The sequence below is a fragment of the Pimephales promelas genome, chromosome 16, assembly GCF_988280905.1.
Source record: "Pimephales promelas chromosome 16, fPimPro1.hap1.1, whole genome shotgun sequence".
NCBI classification, from domain to species: domain Eukaryota; kingdom Metazoa; phylum Chordata; class Actinopteri; order Cypriniformes; family Leuciscidae; genus Pimephales; species Pimephales promelas.
In genome coordinates this window covers 24,694,180-24,713,079 of record NC_142784.1, presented here as the reverse complement: position 1 = coordinate 24,713,079, position 18,900 = coordinate 24,694,180, and the positions used below count along the sequence as shown (strand labels likewise).

The 18,900-nt window shown below is 40.3% G+C and overlaps 1 protein-coding gene across 2 annotated transcripts in view; it reads right to left on the bottom strand.

Annotated features, from left to right (window-relative positions):
- Positions 1-105: 105 nt before the first annotated feature.
- The window catches only part of auts2b (activator of transcription and developmental regulator AUTS2 b), a 29,832-nt gene continuing 11,037 nt past the window's right edge, over positions 106-18,900 (bottom strand). Inside the window, exons 3-16 of one of the 2 annotated variants that reach the window (XM_039681514.2) lie at positions 14,117-15,588; positions 13,724-13,764; positions 5,435-5,740; positions 5,134-5,348; positions 4,985-5,029; positions 4,211-4,306; positions 3,721-3,792; positions 3,534-3,563; positions 3,357-3,428; positions 3,118-3,253; positions 2,387-2,467; positions 2,211-2,294; positions 1,898-2,108; positions 106-1,344 (exon numbers count right to left, since the gene is read on the bottom strand). In XM_039681514.2, coding sequence (XP_039537448.2) covers positions 252-1,344; positions 1,898-2,108; positions 2,211-2,294; positions 2,387-2,467; positions 3,118-3,253; positions 3,357-3,428; positions 3,534-3,563; positions 3,721-3,792; positions 4,211-4,306; positions 4,985-5,029; positions 5,134-5,348; positions 5,435-5,531 — 2,232 coding nt within the window. In that variant the 5' untranslated portion in view covers positions 5,532-5,740; positions 13,724-13,764; positions 14,117-15,588 and the 3' untranslated portion in view covers positions 106-251. The remainder of the gene's footprint in view (positions 1,345-1,897; positions 2,109-2,210; positions 2,295-2,386; positions 2,468-3,117; positions 3,254-3,356; positions 3,429-3,533; positions 3,564-3,720; positions 3,793-4,210; positions 4,307-4,984; positions 5,030-5,133; positions 5,349-5,434; positions 5,741-13,723; positions 13,765-14,116; positions 15,589-18,900) is intronic. The other variant, XM_039681515.2, reaches the window with a different exon arrangement.

Sequence of the window (18,900 nt, the reverse complement as noted above, 5' to 3'; positions counted from 1 at the left end):
TATATTGTGCTGTATTATTGTTCCATTGTTGCCTGACTATAGTTGTAAATAGTTGTGTATTTTTAAAAGCCCTTTAGGTTCAAATATATTGTCAAGTAAAACCACTTTTCTCAAAAAAAAATTATTTTAATATTTTCTTTGACAAAAACATTTCATTTCATAACTTTCCACCACTGTACATTTCATGACTACACTTTTTCACATCAAGTGCTTGATATACACGAGTCTGACAGTTCCTGATGCAGTCCAGCTTACCGAGTATCAGTGTCTCTGTGTGGATGCAAAACAGTTCTATCCATAATAGGGGTCATTCGTCTAGGAGACCCTGATCTTGCCAGCAGCATTGGGAAAAGTGGGTGTGGTTGGGTGTGACAATAGGCAGCAGGTAGAGTCCTACTGAGCGAGTTGTAATGTGGGAGCCCTGCGCTGGGGTAAGCTGCCGTAAGGAGTCCTTGATGCGGCAAGTGAGGGTCCAGTGGGGCATGGTGCATGGCCAGTAGGCGACCCCGCTCGCTCTCCTCTCTCAGGAGGGTCAGGCGGTGACGCTCCTCCAGCTGACTCCTTTGCTCCAGGGCCATGGACTGCAGAAACGGATCTCGTGGATAAGCAGGGTGCCCCATCATGGTGCGTTGCAGGTGGTCATTTCTCATTAAGAGGTCCTTGCCCAAAGAGTCCCTACGAGGAAGGTCTAACCCCCGATAAACATTACGCATGGACTCCCAATGTTGAGGCGAGTAGGGAAGCTTTTCGGCTCCAGGTAATGGACTCATTCCAAGAAAAGGTGAGATCAGCCTAGCCCTGTCGAGACCAGGGTGGCCAGCTGGGATTCCTATTGGCAAATGATGAGTAGAAAGAGGTGAAAGGTTTAAAGCAAGGGCTCTGGGACCCTGCCATGTTTTTTCCAAGACCTTCTGCTGAGTTGAAGCCCCGTGGTCCTGGTCGTCTCTCTTCTCCTCCTTGACCCTCACCTTGCTGTTCTTGGAATAAGGGGGTTCATACTCAACTCTAATTTTCTTCTCAGCTGGCTCCCAGGGTTGGCTATCACTATTTGACCGCTTGAGATCCTCTCTCTGTTGTTTGGGTGATGATCTCTCCTTTACTGCTTGCTTGTCCTCAGTGGGCTGCTGCTCACTCTTGACATCCTCTTCTCTTTTGTCACTTTGGATCTCTTTGTGTTTCTGCTCCTCATTCTGCTCCTGGGCTTGTGTTTTCTCTCTCTCGCGCTCCTCTTCCTTGGAATCATCTGGAGAGGAACCTATGAAGGACTCTGTTGATGGTTTGTCGTCAAGTGTGCTGTTTCCGATGGGGGACAAATGCCTTCCATTTGATTTCTCTTTTGGCTCCCTGCAATGATTGAAACAAAAGATTTGAGTTTTGAGCAAGAAGTCTTGATTGGGTTTCCAATCCTGCTCCTGGAGGGCCAAAGTCCGGCAGAGTCCGGAAATTTCTTGTAATCATAAAGACCTTGATAAGATGGTTCAAGTCTGTTTTAATGGTCTTAAAACTAGACAGTGGCCCTTCAGGTGCAGAATTGGACACCCCTGGTTTAGGCAGTTAGTGCCTGATATACCGTTAAATGGCCCAGACTCCAACATAGCGTCATCCCACTGGGCGACACGATGTTGCTGTCTGGGGGTTGAAAAACATTAAGGAGAGCAAACAGTTTATTAGCATTCCCAGTGACAGCTTGGCTAGTGTAGAACTCCTCAGAAGTACCCAATTTCTGAAATCTTTCCAGACGCCTATGAAGCAAGTATTGCCTCAACTTGTTGACCAAATTTTGAGGATGTTTTCGATAACTGAGCATCTATCATTGAGGTCAACTGGAATGCTAGCAGATAATGTTCTGCAAGTACCTTCTTGCTCTTGGCATACTGGCAAAATAGCTGGTACGTACCTTTCCTGATCATCTTTGTTGATTATGGAGTCTTTTTTAATCGCTGTTCTGTCTGGTACAGAGGGAGCTCTTTCAGGTTCAGATGGCCTTTGACATAGAGGGGGTGTTGGGAAGGATGAAGGTGTCTGGTGCAGTCTGTTCCAGGGCTCCAGTGGTCCACTTGAAGTTGACACCATTTTTCCATCTTTAGTACCATGCGTTGGATTTGGTGCTATAAATGTCAGAGAGTAATTTTTGTCAATCATGGAAAGTCTAATTTTTCACCTGCAGCAGTTGCAGATCCTTTATTGTAAGGATAAATTAATGTCCTTACTTATTGATGGGTTTCCAAGCCCTCCAAAGGCAGATGAACTCAATGTACTTAGGCCTCCAAAGGTGAGTGGCTTATTAAGAGACTCTACACAACAAGAGGTACGTGGGTTTAGATTTTTGAGCAGTAATGCTGATCTATTATGAATTCAAGTCTCTAGATAGTAAATGTAATCTTACCATGATGGGGGACTAGACTGTGGAGATTGTTTGGGGTGTGCGGCAAGGATCCAAAGGGTGAAACGGAAGGTTGTTTGGGACCTAACAAGATAGATGCAGATGAAACTGGATGAGCACAGTCCTGTTTCTGTCAGACATTGTTTTATAACTCTTATAACATTAATGTTTTCTATTATTACAGGACACTGCTCACTGAGATCATGGGCATTCATTGATTTTGCAGCTTTGTCCATTTGATCTAATACGATTCTAGTGGTTTTGCTAAGACATGTTTCTGGATTATCTTTTTACTTCCAAAATATCTGGACGTAGTGCTTCTAGTAATCATGATTTGCTGGTCAGGTGTGTTTAATAGGGTTAGATCTGAACTCTGGAGGATAGTGGCTTTCCAGGAGCAGGATTGGACACCCCTGCCCTAAACTTAACCCCTAAAATCAGTGGGAAGTAACTGGATTATAATATTGACCTAGTGCCAATAATCTAATTGGTTTACAAGGATGTTGTTCCAGGATCAACAAGATGGTGATCCAAGAACATTCTACCTGGCAAAATGGTGTTAGGGGGTGGTGATGGCGCAGTGGATAAGACACATGCCTTTGGTGTGAGATACCTGGGTTCGAACTGACATATATAGCAATTGTAAGTCGCTTTGGATAAAAGCGTCAGCTAAATGAATAAATGTAAAAAAAGTACATGTAAAATTACAGTCACTCATATGGATATGTTCCTACCTGCATTAGAGAGGATTGTGGAGGGGCGGGGTAAATCACGTGGCTGCAATCCCATGAGGCTCGAGCCAGACGATCGATTAAAAAAATCAGGCTTAAATCCAAAGTCTAATTTATGTGGCTCAATCTGCATCTGCTTCTGTAACACAGAGGAATGGATAAATGGTTATAGATTAAATACGAGTTTAAAACTTAATATATTACATATCTTGCCAGTGAACAATTATTTGATTTGAACTTACCTTAATTTTTTGTTGGTGATGGTAAACCTGCCATGCAATGTGGACATGCATTGCACACCACTTCCCAGATTTCTGAAGTAAATAAAAAACAATGTGATAATAATAATAATGGGTAAAGCATTTTGTTCCTGGTTTACAAGGTTAACAAAGAGCTCAACAATCACATGCAAACCTTACCTTTGGTTTAGGACACATGGGGTCTAGAAGCTGGAAAATACACAATAATACAATACATTATTCTTTTTATATTTCCACTGATAGACAGAACAGCAATAAATATTTTATGAGACACCTGAACATATCTGGCTCAGATTTGTGGTCCTTTATAGTGAAGCCATGCAAAGGATGATAAATTGAAACTTACTCTGGAGTCCCTCTGTAGAAGTTGGTGTGGCACTGATCCTGGTCTTGAGACCACATCTAGCGCGTTGGAAGCCTGCAGATACAAAAACTTTGTGAATACTGAGTCCATTTTTAATTAAATTACAAACATAATTATGAATCCATAGGATTCCCTGCTCTTCCTCAGCACACTTTATCTCTTATGTAAGTAATTTAAATATCCAAGTGTGGCTAGACTGGAATCCAATTGTATTTTTTTAACATATTTTTTTTTATTTCTGGCCTTTGAAAACAGGTTTTGTAGATGTGGGGGTGAAAAAAAACAGTTTGCAGAATCTCATCTGAAAAAGCCATAGAAAACCATGAGACTTTTTTTCTTTCTTCGTTTGTGGGAGGTCATCTCAACTTAAGAAATATCAAGTTATTCACAGGCTTCTTTTAGTGTCAAGGCCTTTTAAGAATGCAGTGATTCAAACAAAACAGACAGCTAAGTGCCAGAGTGGCAGGCAAACCTTGGGCTGAAAAGCTCCCTGGAGAGAGCTGAATGGTCCAGCAGGTGGAACCATAGGAGGTATTCCAGTCATTACTGACGGATACGACGGGACCAACTGTAGGGAAACGACAGAAAAATGTCATTAATGTCAGGAATCAAAAGACTGTTCATGCTGATTCAGGACATAAAAGCATTTATTTTTATGGCTTTTGAAGTGAAATCAAAATGTCCTATTTAAAACCCTATTGAAGTTCTGCACATTCCTGAAATTATTATTAAAATTATAATTAATTATACAATTTACTGGTATGTTAAGGAACATTTTTTTGTTGTAATTTTTAATCAAAATGTGGACATGCATTCGAGTTTCGCCTGATAATAAACAGCAGCAAAATTGAATAAAGATAGAAATTATTAATGCTAAACTATGTAAACTACTTCTGGAATGAATCACTAAAAAGACCATGCCAGTCATTTATTCTTTCCCTAACAGAGGTTGCCAATCAGTTACCAGGTTACCAGTGATTTTGATCTTTTTTTTTTTTTTTTTTAAATGTATTGTACCCCAGAATACTTTGTTGTATGAATATCTGCATGCTTACGAACAACAATGTGCATTAACAATGTTTTTAATCGCTTGTTTTTGCATGCGTTTTAATCCGGAGATTCTGTATTCTTTCTAACCGGATAACCCCCCTGTAGTGTACACCAGTGAAAACACGGAAAGCCAGAAAATTACATCAATGGCAGGGAAAGAGTCAAGTGCTCAGAATTTATATCTCATCTAACTTACATTGTGTCTATGAAAGGTGTCCATTTTAGCGGGGTATTTGTCAAACTGTAAGAAAAGAGGGGGAAAATATATTTAGAATTTCATATTGTAGAATTTCATCTCAAATAATTGATTATGAACATAAGTGATGTATCAGTATTTCTCCTCACTTGTCTGGCAGGGGTACGCACCAGTGGTGCTGATGGGCTGGGCATGATGGAGTTGGGGAACGGAGTGAAGGTGTGCTGATGTGTGTGTTGGTGTGTGTGCTGGTGCTGGTGGAACTCAGTGCGCAGGTAGGCCTGGGAAGCTAGTCCTCCTCCTCGATCAACAGTCTGGGAGGCCAGGAACCGAGAGTTTAACTCCTGTCGCAGCAGGTCGTGGTCTAGAAGGTGCGCAGGAGAAACAGTGAATCTGCAAGAAAGATTTAAGTTACATTTTGATGGTGCGGTCTGTCTGGTGCTTCTTTACCTGTGTAGGGACCTGTGGATGGTGCACTGGGCACTGGCAGAGCGCTTCCTGTTAAGAGGGGAGGAGGAGGAGGCAGGGCTGTCGTTGGGGCAAACATATTGAGGTGTTTGGAGAACGGGATGATTATAACGCTCCTCTTCAACTTGTGCTGATACACTCAAAGTGCACAAGAGTATGTATAAACTGCTTTGGAAGCTGAAAGATGTTTTACTTCAGTCTTTCTCAGGGTTCTTAAATATCTCCTTGTGGCTTTCTTCCTGCTGTTTTCTGATCACGCATTTGTGGTATTAGCAACATCAGCAGGACCTGCAGGTCATAAAATATCGAGTCAACACATTGGATACCGGACCAGCCAAGACAAGCAAAATAATAATTGGAGAATCCATCAAGAACATCAATAAATAATAATCAAGCAAAACTAGATTTTTAAATTGCTTTTCCCAGAAAAAAACACTATAGTTTTCAAGGGCCAAGTCAAAAAAGCATGAACATGAGTTCCTAAACATGACTTGTGTACCTCCTTCAGAGTAAGTCATGACAAGTTTTTACCTGTTTTATCATTCTTTAATTCATCTTTAATATATATATATATATAACTGATTATGGTTAAACTAAAGCACATACTTTACAACATTGGAGATGACAGGTCTGTCTAAAGGTAGTGTTAAAAATAAATTACTAATGTGATTTTAATTTCTGGAACCTGACTCTTGTGCCACATTACTTATTAATATTAAAAAGAAATGTTTTTTGAGCAGCAAATTAGCATTTAATGATTTCTTAAGGATCGTGTGACAATGAAGACTGGCGTAATGATGCTGAAAATTAAAAATATATTAAAAACAGTTATTGTTAATTGTAATATTATCTCACAATATTACTGTTTTGCTATATATATATATATATTTTTTTTTTTATCAAATAAATGCAGCCTTACTTGAACAGGAGTGTATAAAGGGTGGCATAGTGCACTATGTAGCAGTAATTGTGTCAATGCAAAGATAACAGTATACAATGAGGAGAGCAGGAAAGCTTGTAAAATCAATAAATAAGGAGAAAAGGATATCTCGATCTTTACAGCATTAGTCTTTTCACATGCTGTTATAGCACTGGTGACTTTGGTTTCACAGTGACATTTACTGGTCCCTCCCGGGGGTGGGGGTCGCTAATAGTGAATGCAAATGTGATGAAGGGGTGAAATCCCTTAGGGATTCGCCCATCTATACAACCTGCAATTACCTCCTTTTGAACAGCACTCATGCACATAAAGCAAAGCACTAAATCTCTTTTGTGCCGAGCTGTCAATTTGGGCCTTTTCTCCAGTGCTGCTGTATCTATAGTGAAAGGTCTTTTGAGAGCCCCATAATGGATTGTTAGCTTCTCCAAGGGGTAGACCTCCTTTCGAGAACACCAGGGGTACACAGAGGATGGAAACACAAGGAGCAACTTATTCGCCTGAGCTGAGCTCCAAATCCCTTGTGATGAGCTGTTTGTATTGAATAGGGTGACACACCCGCAGGGGTCATTCAAACGTTGGGAACAGTATATGTGTGTGGAGAAACAAACTAAATGTAAACTGTTTGACATCTGAAAATATAAGGTGTTTAAACGTGCTTCCAGAATGCAATTTCATATGCTCTTAAAATAAAGAATAGAGTTTTTGCAGTCATGCAATAAAATAACCACACTGGCTTCCCCAAATAACCTTGCAGTTAAAAGTTCTTAAAGGGTCAGTTCACACAAAAATGAAAATCCGGTCATTAATTACTCACCCTCATGTCGTTCCAAACCCCTTCGTTCCAAAATTCATTCATCTTCAGAACACAAATGAAGATCATTTTTGATGAAATCTGAGAGCTTTCTGTCCCTCTGTTGTCAGCTATGCGACTACACTTTGACACTTCCAAAAATTGTATTAATTGAATATGAATTGAGTCCTTTAATCCAAATTTTCTGAATCTCTTTATAAGATGAACAGACTGAATTTAGGCTTTTATTCACATAAAAACTTTCATTAACACATATCAGTTGTGGTAAACAGAAGCTCAAGAATGTTTGCTTGACGTGCAAGAACCAATGAAGTTCATTCTCGTCTGTTACGCTGCTCGTTTGAGCTTCCACAAGGAAGGACCAATGAGGTTTGTTCTTGGGGGTCAAGCGAGAAGATTCGGTTGAGCTTTGGTTTAGCCTACATTCAATCTGTTCATCATATAAAGTGATTGTGTCGTTTCAGAAACTTTGGACTAACCACTCTATTCATATGGATTAGTTTTACTGTCAAAGTGGTAGTTGCGTAGCTGTCAATGGAGGGACAGAAAGCTCTCAGATTTCATCAAAAAGACCTTCATTTGAATTCCAAAGATAAACAAAAGTCTTAGGGGTTTGGAACGACATGAGGGTGAGTAATTAATGAAAGAATTAGCATTTTTTTTGGTGAACAATCCCATTTAAAAAGTAAAAAGAGCTATTTCACTAATCGAAATAACCGTTTTTCACTATAAAGAATCTTTTGTACAATGGAAATGTCCCGTGGACGTTAAAGGTTCTTCATTGAACCATCAATGCCAGTATGCCAGTAAGGAACCTTTATTTTTAAGAGTGTAAAGTGCCAGACCAGCATGTCAATCCTAAATGCGATGAATGGGAGAAATGCTGGAGGAGACCATAAGTCTCTCGAGAGGAGAACAGACTGTCTCCATCTAGTCCGTAATGAGTGGTACAAGCCACATGGCACAGCTCAGTAGCTGGACTGGCTACAGACTAATCAAGTAAAGCTAAATAATAAGCAAGCACAGAGAGTCCTTAATAGACCCTTGGATCATAATGGCGCTGGTGTTTAAATCTAATTTGCATCTAGTTAAATGAAAGAACAGTGTGTGCTGATGTACCCTTCCATAAAACGAAGCAATAACGAGCGGTAAATATAAAAGAAAATATTTGCCTCGTGAATATGACTCGGTTAGATTAAACTGCTTGTTTTCAATTAGTGTCATGGCACGGTAATGCTCTATTTTGATGCAGGTCAGGAATTAAACTAAGCCTCTTTTTGGAGCTGTCAGGCCACCAGCAAATTTGTCTTCCTGTGTCAGTTGGCAGCTCCCTTCCCAAAGCCATTTTTGTCATTCATCAAGCCCATTACTGGCCTAACCCTACCAGGCATGCAGAAACGAATGGTCTAATCCCTTCATTCTCACAAAGACAAGATTAGCTGGAGGTTAAACTCTCGTGTTCTTTAAATTTTGTCCTTGACAGGGTGCCAGGGGAAAGCTCTTAATCTCGTGAAGGAGCAATTGGAGGGAGCTTTGTGTGCATACAAAAGTAGACGAGCGCAGCTCAGGCGGAGCGCAGGTAAGCCCTCCTAAAAACTACACATAATCTTCGAATCATAAACCTGTTTAGTGTTTACTGTAGCCGGTCCTCTGCGGTTTGCGCTCGCAGATGGCTGGAAACCGTCTCATTAATCATCCGGTGGCATCGAGGGCCACTTGTGTTATTGCTAGGGCACAGTTGGCAAATGACTCAAACTGAGAAACAGTTGTTCATGGGTGCTGACATATTCCCACATGGTTTTTAGCTCACTGTGAACGAAGCGCACTCAGCTAAGGTGCATCTGTTCGCTGCACCTCTCTCTGACACTTTTGTGAGAGCAACGACTATCTCGGAGAAGAACACAGCACGGTTGGATTTCAACTGTTTGGAAATGAGCTAAAACAAATACTCACTTCTGATACGTTCAGGATTAGTCAATTGAAAACAGCTAAAAAAGCTCCTACCTCTATGTTTCGGCACCCTAAGTCTGAGCCGTGCATGAATTTACTAGAAAATTGGCAGTCCAGCCTGTAATCTGGCAGGTTTAGAGAGCTCTCTCTGGTGCAGCGTTCAGCAGGCGTTCAACAGCTCTTGAATAAGACACAGGGGAACAGTATCTCTCTGTATTCTCAACTTGCCAGTCTGTCTGCAGGATCACAGTCTGTGGTGTTGGGTATCACACAGACTAAGCAAACACTTCCTTTATGGCGCTGCTCTCTCTCTCTCTCTCTCTCTCTCTCTCTCTCTCTCTCTTCCAGTTAATACATCAAAGCAGTAAGCCAACTGGGTGGTATGTACAGGATATTTATGCTTACTGTGATTTATATGGATCAAAACAGTAGTACGTATTGATCGTGGCTATGAAAGTGGGATTCTACAGTTTTTTGTTAGAATATTTTTATTTACCGAGGAAAGTATACGAAATTAACACTACTTGACTGCAGTTCACCATAGTTTCTTAAACACAATTCTATTTTTAATCTCTCAATTCTGAAATTTCTCCTAAAAAAGGATCTCACACGTGCCTCATAATTCTATTATTTTAAAATTAAAATAAAATGATGTATTTTTTGATTTTTACATAGAGAGGCATTAACTTTGTGAGAAATGTTTCTTTTGCATTAATAGTTTAATTCAGAGACAATGTTGGCAAAAGAGTTTTACTGCACTCTAAAAAATGCTGGGTTGTTTCAACCCAAATTTGGGTCAAATATGGACAAACCCAAATGTTGGGTTAAAAAATGCAATTAAAAAATATACAGTTAAAAGTGAAAGTTGAAGTTGGGTTAAAATTTTGAGTTAGCCTATATACATTTTTAACCCAACATTTGGGTTTGTCCATATTTGACCCAATTTTGGGTTCAAACAACCCAGCATTGTTTAGAGTGTATGGAATAACTGGAATTAGATATAATAATCTTATTTTCTTTTCAGTAAATACATCTAACCCTTTTAGTGCATTTCTCTCAGTTTTAAAGCTTTAAACCCAAATACCTTATTTTAAAAAGTGCAAGAATCAAACCATATTTGAGCAAGTCATCTCTTGTTATCATAAACCAATCCATTCACAAAGGATTATGTGGAAAGGCCAGTTCAGGACACAAGCTAAGGACGTATAAATTGCTGTGAGCAAAACGACGGCATTCTCCCACAGTCAGTACAATAGGCAGCAATGCCCTGCATAGAGCGGTTTCATTATTCAGCGCTCAGGTTTCGTTCAGTCGAGGATTAGTGATGGGGATGTAGGCCGGCCGTGCACAAAATGTCTCCTGAAGCCTGTGGGATGTGTTGTACCTCCCGCTTCCGAGAAACCGAACCCCTGGAGCGCCAGTAAAACAATCAGCGGCGTGGAGGACGCTAGAGACTCAGATCCTCAGCTATAAAACGGACTCTTAAAGCGGCTTCACTGATGAGAAAGGGCCCGTTGTGAGTCTTGTCACGGTGGTCAGTCACGACTCTAACGTGTGTGAGAGTTGGGGGCAAAGTGAGTGCTAAAGTTGGATAGTCAAAGTGTTTATTTGAGTTGTGTTGAAAGCTTCAAACAGTCAGCTGTCTGGCTGATCTCTCAGCAGTGCCGATTTCAGCTATACACTATCCCTGACGCGACTCGGGTTACCCAGCGAACAATGCCAACTCTGTTCGTACTGCCTATCTCACAGACTCCGTTGTACTAACATGTATATCTATGTCTGCAACGGACAGGGGATGAACAGATTATACTATGGCCTTGAATAGTTTCGCTCCTACTTTGAAGGTGGCTACAGCGATCATGCCTGTGAAATGCATTCTGGGCTCTGTATAGAATTTAATCTTAACACGTCCTTAACAAGCATTGCAGGAACTTAAAGAACTCTCTATCCAGGCCAGTCACCGCACCTCGGACAAAACTGAAGCAAAGACAGCTCTGTGAATAGCATGCGAGTTATTCCTGGCAGAAACATGTTACGGTTGTGAGTGTTGAGGGAAGCTGTCAACTTTTGACAGCCGAGTGTCGGGCGGACAGATTACACAGCTCCTCAGCGAGCCTTCTCATATTAGCATTAACAACATACGGCCATAACAACAGAGTCAAACATAGCACAGAGCTTATACTGGAGATTATTCAATGAGGAAAAAGCTTTTCAAAATATTGAATATTTAGAATATAAGCTTGGTGTGGTGAGATTATGTGATGTTTTTGAAAGGCTCTTATGCTCACCGAGGATGCAAAGCAGTCTGTGATGGCAAAGCTTAATTTTAGCATCGTTACACCAGTCACATATGCCGATTTGCTGCTCAAGATACATTTCTTCTTAAAAATCAATGTTGAAAACGTTGTACTGCTTAATATGTTTGTGGAAAGGTTCTTTGCATTATAAATGTCTTTACTGCTATTTCTGATCAATTGAACATGTCTTTGCCGAATAAAAGTATTAAATAGTGTGATTTTTGAGTGTTGAAAAGTTAAATATGACAGTATTATTTTTTTTTTTTAACTTCCCCATGCACATCTCTATCCGGAGAGCAGTATAAAGATTAGAAATGTCATTAATTTCAAGATTTAAATGTCCAAATAATGTTTATTAAGTACCAATTTCAAATCGATTAATATTTGAGAAATTTAATTAAAAAACATTTTATTTTATTTACTTTTTTATTGCTTTAAGTTTATCTGTTGTTTAAGCATTTCCACAGATGCAATGCAAAAACTAAAAAAAGTGTCATTACCGCTGCTTTATGCCCACAAAATTGATCATGTACAATAAAAAAAATGTATACAGTCACATATTATATCAAACTTCAGGTGATACATGTTTCCATTATGATTGAAAAACTGACCATAACTAAAGAATCACCTATATTTCAACAGCCTTGGTGTTAACAGTCTACTCTATAATTATCATCAGAACTGCGCTGTTGCATCTAAATATACACAAATACAAAGGAAGCTGATTAGAAATATGATATGTGTCATTCATTGAAGTTATGCCTAATTAAAAACTGAATTCCGAGAAGCTTCTGGCAGAACACTGAGGGGAAAAAAAACAGGACCATGAAAGCGGTCTAATCCCCCTATGATTGAGACAAGCGTCCTTTAACTCAATTGCATTAAGATGGCTTAAGGTTTAATAGGCTTCCCAAAACACTGCTGCACTGTGTGCTCACATCCTTTCTGTTACCTTTGCAAGCCAATCATGCTGCTAATTGCAGCAAAATACAAGTCTAAAAATATCTTTCACAAAACGCCAAAATCAGTTTGCACACATAGAGCGCAGCCTCCTGTACACACACTGGCAGTCAGAAAAAAATTGTCGGTCAAATATGGACAAACTCAAACATTGGGTTAAAAAAAAGTAACCCAATGGCTGGGTTTGTCCATTATTTGACCCAAATCTGGGTTAAAACAACCCAGCATTTTTCGAGTGAAGGCTGTGACCCATCAGTCCGGTAAGACTCCAGCCCAGTGCTGGTGGCCAGACCTTGGCCCCTGCAGACATATGTGCTAGACAGGAGCCTCCAGAGCACCCACTCAAGACGTAAATTCCATTATCTATTGCTGACCCTATGACAGTAATTCTTAAGTGCCTCTGATTTGATTTCAGTAAGCTTAAGTAGCAAAAACTGCATGAAGTAAATGGTGATGAGTGATATAGAGACAACCAATTGTGGTTTTCATGACTGAAAATTGTAAGTGTGCCAATAAAAATAAATGCAAGGTCTGAGTGTCTTGTTAAATAAATCAGCAAGGCTAAAGTGTTTTTGGCCAGTTTGGCGGTGGAGTGTCCAATCCTCTATCCAATTAAGTGGAAGATTACCAGCACATACTTCGCCTGAACGTACCCACCTCCTAAGAAGTTATCAAGAGGCTAATTGGCTCTAAGGGTATTGTGTTTTACATCCTTGTACTCAATCCAGGGGATTTCTTCTCATCATGCCATCTGCCCAATACAAACTAACATGTCTTCTATATCTTTTGTATCGCAATTCATCTTATTACAGAACAGAAATGATGTTGTGAACCTTCAAATCTTTCTTAGCCTTGGAAAAAAGCCATGAATTTCACCCGTCAAATGTCCAAAGCAATAAAATGAGAATATATAAGTTTAAAATCTAGATTGTTTATATCTTTTTGTGCTGAGGTTTGTATTTATAACAATATAATGTGATCTAACTGAATGCACCAGGATTTCATCTACATAAGTCAAGCTGATTCATTGCCAATAAAAAAAGCTGAACACAATTCTATTATTAATGAGAAGTCAACCTCATTATACAAATGCCCACTAGAGGTACCCAGAGAATTCTGTCTCATTGGAGTAAGAACTGATGTGATGACAATATCATCATCAGATAATTGAGTCTATCTATCAAAGCTATCAAGAGGTGTTAGATATAACGTTTGCTAATGAATTCTCATCCAGGGAAGGCAAATAAACACAAAACTAAGGCATAATGTGCATGTTATAAAATTTGACCAATGGAATAAAGAGGTTTACATACCTTCATTTGGAGGAGGGAATGTCTCTGTTTGTCAGAGCAACCTGCAATATTAATAAGTTTCAGTAAAAATGATCCATTAGCCAACACATATTTTAACCACAAGATGACACTGTTTCACCACTGCAAAACATGACAAGCTCCTTCACTGTTTAAAAGACCCAATGCTTTCAAAGGGAACACACTACAGTACAAATAATATTTTTTTCCATGCTTCACAACAAGAAACAAAGACATAGATACATTGAAATCAAAAGGAATAATTTTAATAATCAAGTTTGTTGTAGTGATCTATCAATTTCTCTCTAGGCAGTTGTCATCTAAATGCACAACAAGATGCACAACCAACCCAAAATCATCAAATCTCAAAACCTTAACATTTTATTAGACACTTACCCAAAATGCCAATGAAAAGATGAGACGAGAAGGACGATAATCTCTCTGGTCCTTCTCAGTTTAATCCAAATGTATTTTTCAACTATCCAATGCTTTTTAGAATACAGTTGGAGTGATAAAAAGTTGCTTTGTGGCATGTATAAAAGAAAAAGATCGGTCCTTCCAAAATCTAGCAGCTCTGACAAAGTGTTTTTCTTCTACACTTTGAATGTCAGAGCACGTATGATGTTCAATCCTGAACCAATCCTTTCCAGAGACTGAATCGGTATCCAGTAAAATCCTCCAAACAGAGTAAACATTAGGCTTTGAGTTCCTTCACTACCAACAGATTAAACGCAAATCCATCCGAAACAGGTTTGTGATCCTCCAGGAGATCCTTTCCAGAGCGTGTCCGGCTCAAGAATGCCCTCTCAGTGGCGAACTGTGCATTCCTGTGATCCCTCCCTCGGCGGACACTCCCACCGCCTCCCACACCTCCCTCCTCAGCCCTGACAGCAGCAGCACCCCAGCGGAAGAACAATTACAACTCTCCTCCTCTCTGCTCAACACGTACCTATAGACAGTCTAGTGTGATTATGGCCATCCTCTTAATTACAGGCCCAGAATAACCAGAGGGGACAGGCGACGGGTCAAGAATGCTGATGAGATGGTTCCACCTCACACCGAAATGAGACTTCGCTCTCATTGGGTGACGGCGTCGACTCCAATTAAAGCTGCTGTGCTGGTATGCCACCCCGCTTCTTTGTAGGGTGAGAGAAGGATAATATGATTAAATGCAGTGGTTGCATTTGTACCCGTCATAGCTTATTATAAACGCGTCAAATAAACGTGAATGTCATGCACATGGTCTTGTGGAATTCTTAGAGATCAACCAATCGCAGAGCTCCTCATCAGACAGGGGGCTGTAAATGTCAGCGGGAAAAGGGCATGGCGAGATGATAAATCACAAGGCCGGGTATTATCACAACAGATATATCACATAATTTATTAGAACCGTCAACACCCCCGTGGGAGGAGGCAGATGAAAGCTCCCTGCAATCTTCCGTTGCTAATGCGGTGTCCTCTCTGAACCGGGGATGGGCTCTCTGGGGGAGATAGCACAAGACTTCAAAGTCCATGGCCTGCCAAGACCGCGGGGAGGTCTCATTCAGTTGCTGCCCCTGACGGCCCTGAGGGAGTTTCTAATTGCATTTCACAGGCCCTGAACAAAACAAGGCCTTGTTCAAGCTGAAGTTGGTCCTCCTGCTGGGACGTAGCTGTGATTTGCGACTCAGCGGGACGTGGATCTTCAGCGTGCCAGCACCGCTGAGAAAAACAGTTTCAGCTTCCTTCTTCTGACTGCACGCACTGGGACGCCGATTGGCAGATGAATATGCGAGTGGCCGCGACACCTTCCTTCTCCCCTCGGAGGGTGTTCGATCTGTGGGACAGGAGGCAGATGTGTGGGCTCAAGTTGAAAAATTAATACAGACCTACAAGAGAGAGTAAATCATATGCAGGTCATCCAATATCATCAAACAGAAGAAGATTAGGGGGTTTTCTTTTCATAATTTATGAGCTCAAAATAACAGCCAATGTACTTTCAACTGGGTCTAGCTGAGCCTGATGTTATTGCTGTATTTTACTATCCTGATTCATTTTTTGCAGACATGCAACATGCATTTGACATTGTATGAACCAGGACATTGTATTTCAGAGTTTGCATGAAAGCAAAGCTATATGGCACCTTTGTATGTGATATTTTGAGAAGTCACATACATTTACTGCTCTATAATTACTAAAAATGTGTTGTTAAATCTGACTGCAACCCCAAACTATAACCAAAGATTCATTTATAATATAGATTTTTCTTTGCATCACATGCGTGTTAAATGCAGATGTCCAAAAAGACTTTTGGAAACTGCAGTTTATACAGACACTAATTTGAACTACTGTACAATATATTTTCAATTCTTGTGCGAATAGTTTAGGACTGGTAATTTGATCCATATCTGAATATTTAACAGCTTTTTTGATTTTGTGGCCAAATAATAACAGCGGTAATAACATTCATTTCCCCAAAAACTGAACTTTGTTCATAATGTGAATTTAAATCACTGCATTATTTTTCATAATCTTCTGTCATAATCTCATTAATACAAAAGTGAATGGTTTGACCAATATTTTAACAGTGCCATCACAGCATCAAAAACCATAATCATATATTACCAGCGCACAGCACGTACGACTAACACAAAATAGTAAATCACAGCTAAATTGTATCATCATCATCATCATCAAAGGCAGAAAATCTGAGTCAGATGCGATTACTGAAAATGAGCTGTGGAACGAGGGCTTTTATTAACTCCGTGCTCATTCTAATAAGTCCATTTGAAATCATTTTGTGTAATTATGACAAAGAATCGGTTTATGAGAGCACATATACATCTGTCCCAACTTTAGCCATACCCCAAGGCCCTAAAAAACAAAGATATCGAGTGAAGAATGAGCACATGGAAGTTTTCCTTCTGTATTCTTTTAAACATCGAAAGATTCTTGCAGACTCTCCTCAAAGGCAAAGTCATTAGTGCAGACTTGGCCTGATTGTTTTCACTGATTTTCTGTCTGAAGGAGGAGTAAATTGATCCCTCGGCCCTTCAGCTTCGGTCTGGCTATTAATTTCAAAGAGCAGGTTTGGCCTGATGGCCCTTTGAGAGAAAGCTGATTTAACTAGATCATTTTTAATGGGGATGGATTCCTCCATACTTGCCCTTTGGATATTGCTTCTGTCCTCCATAACCACTGGTGTGTAATGGCAAGCTCCTTCTGAGACTATTACTAAGGGCCAATTGGCCTTGAAATGAAATACATAATCTTAATGTACCCGAAGATGTGCGATCCATTCGCTTGTGGAGTGGAATGACTCAAGACTGCAGGAGTTTTTAGTCCATAAGGAGAAATGCTGCAAGAAACCGCCTATTCCACGCTGTCAGATCAAGGTAGCCTTCGCGAGCAGGCGTACGCAAACTCGCATGACAGCCGCTGCTATTTCCAGGGAGAGATAATCAAAGGCATTTGACTTGTGAGGGCCATGGCGAAATACCAATATTCTTGGATTTCAAAGAGCGTCTAACTTTTGAATAGGGTTCCCATACACCCTTTCATTGGGATGACACAATGTTGCATCTGCTCGGCAAGGGATAAATTAAGCATGTGAAAGTTTTAGTGAAATCCCCATTTTCCAGTTAATCAAATCTCCCCTAATCAAATTAGGAGCTGTAATTCCCCAGGATGCGTGTGACAAAAGTGTATTATTCCTGCCTTTGGGGCAGCAAAAGAGAAATCAGCGTGAGGCCATTCCCCTCTGCTTCAGTGGCCCTGAATTGAATTGCTCTTCCGACTGACCCGAGCGCAAGAGGCAGGGTCGAGGTAAACTTTGGCAGTGTTTGAGTTCCCAGCTCATTAAAGAGCTGCCTCTGAGGCCACCTCCAGAGACTGTTGAGCCATTCATTAATGAGGCACTTGTGTAATTTTCCCTGGACATCTGTGACGAACAGGCTCTCTTCCCAATGCCGCACAAAAAAACACCTCAGACAATAAAGCTCACAATCACGGCTTAGGGAAACAGCCGACATCCACAGTTACTCGTAGTTACTTGTCATGAGGGCATGCATATGAAATAATCTTCAATCTTATGAAACTGCAGCGATCACCTGTGAGCAATGCACAAGGACTTATTTTCCACTGAATGAGAAGTCTTGAGATTTGATTGAAGATCTTTAGCAGAGCTGGCACATACAGGGAGCACAGAAAGTGCCCTTTTATACTCGCTTAGCAGGGCGGTAAATAGGCCCATGGAGCATTCAGATGCCACTTATGAAGTGCTCATAACCAATGTGTACCTCACGGCTTTGCACAACAGCTTCCTTCCAAACCAATTCATATGGCAGCTAATGAATACGCCACTTTAGACTTCATGAATTGTCCCTTTCCGTTCACTGCCCCCAGTGTTAACACCTCTTTATACGATTCTTAACACCTACTGCACTGCCTCTCAAGGTCACTCTGGCTGAACGGAGAGCTGGAGAAAGCCGCACAAAACCTGAGAGGCTCAATTCCTATTCATTTGTCACATTTGCATGCATGCCTCTATACTCAATCACACAAAGGCCACGGTAGCTTAGCCATTGCCCCCTACCAATTACAAATGAGTCCATTAAGCTGTCTGCATTGGGCCCAGCCTCTTCATGGTAATGGCTTGTGAGATTTCCATCATAATCGTCGGGCTCCCACTGCAGTCATGAGTGCAGATGGAGGAGGAGAGTGGCTAAAGAGCTATCAAACGGGGCAGAGTGCATTCTTTCAGCTTTGTTTACGCGCAGGCCAACTCAAAAGCCCGTGCTTTCTTTAAGAGAAAAGAGTCTTTAAAGATTATTACAAAATTCTTGGGCGATTTAGGGAGCTGCATGTGCAAAAACAGTGGCCTTGATACTGATAAACTGATCATCATATTATGATTGATTGATAACCAATAAATAACATTTAAATTCAAAACTATTTAGTCTAAATAAATATTTAGTCTAAATAAAGACTCAAGTGAATTTAAGCATCACAACAATATAATGTACAGTATGAAGAATGGATATTCATTTTGATGAAGATTACATTTAACAGTGTTAATAAATTATTAGTGTTCTTAAAGATCACCTTAAAGTGAGACTATGGCAAAAGTAATCGAAATATAAATAGGCAAAATGTACAAATAAATCCAATATCGACCAATTAGATATGCTTAAAAATCTTTA